Source organism: Pecten maximus, chromosome 1, assembly GCF_902652985.1.
Source record: "Pecten maximus chromosome 1, xPecMax1.1, whole genome shotgun sequence".
Classification (NCBI taxonomy): domain Eukaryota; kingdom Metazoa; phylum Mollusca; class Bivalvia; order Pectinida; family Pectinidae; genus Pecten; species Pecten maximus.
This window is the reverse complement of record NC_047015.1, coordinates 18,509,518-18,513,308: the sequence shown is the minus strand read 5'-3', so window position 1 is coordinate 18,513,308 and position 3,791 is coordinate 18,509,518. Positions and strand designations below refer to the sequence as shown.

At 39.0% G+C, this 3,791-nt stretch overlaps 1 protein-coding gene across 1 annotated transcript; it reads right to left on the bottom strand.

Moving 5' to 3' along the window:
• Nucleotides 1-3,791, bottom strand: LOC117332280 (splicing regulatory glutamine/lysine-rich protein 1-like). The gene is made up of 3 exons (XM_033891199.1): nt 3,562-3,791; nt 787-1,753; nt 1-102 (listed from the first exon to the last, which is right to left on the bottom strand). Exons 1-3 carry the CDS (start codon nt 3,789-3,791, stop codon nt 1-3), a joined length of 1,299 nt encoding a protein of 432 aa, XP_033747090.1.

Genomic DNA, 3,791 nt, shown 5'->3' with positions numbered 1-3,791 from the left:
TTAAAACCGATGAGTCGTTTGACTCAAGGTAATAAAGAACTTGAACTTGTTTGATACATTGCTAACACCATTAGATTGTAACATGGTGACGAATATCATGTTCTGAAAATCACAATTTGAAAAAAAAAAATTAAAAAAAGACTCATGAGTCATTTAACTGATGTTATTACTGTAAACGCCGTGGCTGCATGAGGGCATGACTATCTGATCATCTGACTCGTTTGAAGAGGTTTATGTTGTGATACATGTCCATTGCCACAAATCTATATACGTAGTGTAGTGAAACATAGCAAGTAACAATTGTAGTCGATAGATAAAGTACGTCGTGAAGAAAACATCAAGGTAAAAATAGAATTGATAAAATAATTCTTGTTTGTATTTTTGTAGTAGAACGTTAGACAGTCGGCACCTTGAAACGTGGTAACACAACACAATATTTATATCTACCTAACACATTATCATCTTGTTATGCATGTAGGTATTGTAATGATAATTGATACAACTATGGTTTATTGAGGTAATAATTGATATACATGTATGTATGGTGTATTGTAATGATAATTGATATAACTATGGTTTATTGTGGTGATAATTGATATATGTATGGTGTATTGTAGTGATAATTGATATATGTGTGGTGTATTGTAGTGATAATTGATATATGTATGGTGTATTGTAGTGATAATTGATATATGTATGGTGTATTGTAGTGATAATTGATATATGTGTGGTGTATTGTAGTGATAATTGATATGTGTATGTGTTGGTGTTTGTCGTGCTCCTTGCTCTCTGTCTGGTGTCTTGTCGTGCTCCTTGCTCTCTGTCTGGTGTCTTGTCGTGCTCCTTGCTCTCTGTTGGTGTCTTGTCGTGCTCCTTGCTCTTGTCTGGTGTCTTGTCGTGCTCCTTGCTCTCTGTGTTGGTGTCTTGTCTGCTCTTGCTCTCTGTTGGTGTCTTGTCGTGCTCCTTGCTCTCTGTCTGGTGTCTTGTCGTGCTCCTTGCTCTCTGTCTGGTGTCTTGTCGTGCTCCTTGCTCTCTGTCTGGTGTCTTGTCGTGCTCTTGCTCTCTGTTGGTGTCTTGTCGTGCTCCTTGCTCTCTGTCTGGTGTCTTGGTGTCTTGCGTGCTCCTTGCTCTCTGTGTGGTGTCTTGTCGTGCTCCTTGCTCTCTGTCATGGTGTCTTGTCGTGCTCCTTGCTCTCTGTGTGGTGTCTTGTCGTGCTCCTTGCTCTCTGTCCGGTGTCTTGTCGTGCTCCTTGCTCTCTGTGTGGTGTCTTGTCGTGCTCCTTGCTCTCTGTCTGGTGTCTTGTCGTGCTCCTTGCTCTCTGTCTGGTGTCTTGTCGTGCTCCTTGCTCTCTGTCTGGTGTCTTGTGTGCTCCTTGCTCTCTGTCTGGTGTCTTGTGTGCTCCTTGCTCTCTGTCTGGTGTCTTGTTTGTGCTCCTTGCTCTCTGTGTGGTGTCTTGTTTGTGCTCCTTGCTCTCTGTCTGGTGTCTTTTCGTGCTCCTTGCTCTCTGTCTGGTGTCTTTTCGTTCTCCTTGCTCTCTGTGTGGTGTCTTGTCGTGCTCCTTGCTCTCCCTCTCTGTCTGGTGTCTTGTCGTGCTCCTTGCTCTCTGTCTGGTGTCTTTCCGTGCTCCTTGCTCTCTGTCTGGTGTCTTCTCGTGCTCCTTGCTCTCTGTCTGGTGTCTTGTCGTGCTCCTTGCTCTCTGTCTGGTGTCTTGTCGTGCTCCTTGCTCTCTCCCCCTCGCCGTTTTATGTAACTTCTTTTAAGTAAACCAAACCTATGCTATTTACATATAGTTGTCCTACCTTAGGATATATCATGTTCGGCGATATTGAACTTGGATAAAATTTCAATTAAATTAACCACATACCGAAACCTCACCATGTATTAATGGATTCCGTCCTTTACCTTTGGTCAAAATCATCACCATTATTACATCTCTGTTATATTTAGCTCGTCACGGAACGTATAAAAAAACTGTTCATCCCGTAAAAACGATAGCTGATACGTGACCGTAAGTTTATGGAGAGTTAAAAGGGACATAAGTCAAACATAATATTTTCATTCTTATTTCTTTTCTTTTTTTTTACTTTTCTAAATGCAACTTCTCATTGTTTGTCATTACTGCTTTATTTTCCACAATTTTAGTGCTTCATTTTACGTTATTACTATTTTGAATTCAAACTCTCCATTTTAACATTTTATCTTCATTATCGCATTTTATCTGGGTTTTTTTTTTACTGTTGTGTAGATTTTATATTTAAACTTTAAAGTTTGAAATATAACTTTATTGTTCTCCAATTTTTCAACTTGTAAAATAACTATTATTGCTAAAACATGTTACATGTAAGATGAAAACTAAAAATGAAGAGGAAAAAAAGGGGGGAAAGTAAGAAATAGAAAGTTAGAATTATGTCCCAAAAAACCCTAATGCATTGTTCATCTTCATTTTAACGCCAGAGGGTGCTCAAATCAATCGCTTCGGAAGTAAGGATTACTCCCTACAGCAACCATGGCAACAGTGACTCTCAAATTCCTACCAATGCCCGATTGAAACACTTCATCATTGTTTGGATTAAGCTTAGGCCCTAAATTATACACTCACTGCTTTTTATCCTTAATATTCGAAATAATATCAATATTACACCGAGCCCGTTTTTTCGTGTCTGCTTTCGTTTCGTGCTCCGGTTGAATGGCACAGACAGTAGGCCTAGAGCTCGAAATACTAGACTGGTCTTCGTATTCCCGCAAATCATACAGCGCCCGCGCTGCCAGTTCCAAGACTTCGGATATATCAACCGATGATATTGCAGAAAATTGATTCAATATATCAATTGTTCTTTCCAGTTCATCTTCAATGTTAATCTGTCGTTCTCTTATCTGTTTGCCAAACTAATCAATTTGTCTGTCTTACCACCTCAAGATGATCCATACTCCATAGGCCTATAGCTATCGATCGACACACAGACCTAAGGTCTAAGGCACCGACCATTTAACTTAAAGGTGGGATTTTTTTTTGTTTCTTTTATTTATAAATGACATTGTGAAAGACATACGAGCTAATATAAAATTATTCGCAGATGAAACCTCTTTGTATGTCATTATCGACTCACCTAGGATAAGTGCAGTCGATTTGAATTTCGATCTTCGTAAAATTCATGAATGGTCAGTGAATTGGTTGGTTAACTTCAATCCTACTAAAACAGAAACCTTATTAATATCCAAAAAGACTAATTCCCCAATTCATCCTCCTCTATATATGAACAATATTTTGCTTTCTGAGGTAAGTTCACATAGGCATCTCGGTTTGACTCTGTCCAACAATGGCGGTTGGACTGATCATATCAACTTGATCATATCCAAGGTTTCACCAAAATTGAATATTTTACGCAGATTCAAATTCACTTTAGATCGTACTTCCCTTCAAACTCTGTATTTTACTCTTATCCGACCTATTTTTGAATATGGGAACATTGTTTGGGATAACCTTACAAAAACTCAGTCTGACATGCTAGAAAATCTCCAATTAGAGGCAGCGCGTATAGTTACTGGCGGAACTAAACTCACAAGTAGAGTAAAACTTTATCTTGAAACAGGCTGGCTTCCCTTAGAACAAAGACGTAAACACCACAAAATAATTCATTTCCATAAAATGGTTCACGGTCTCCTTCCTCAGTATCTACAAGAAATTCTTCCTCGACGTAATAATAGCATCCATGATCACAATACTCGTGTTGGAAATAACTTTCGCCCTCCTCCTTGTCGCACAAGTCTTTACATGAAATCCTTCCTGCCAT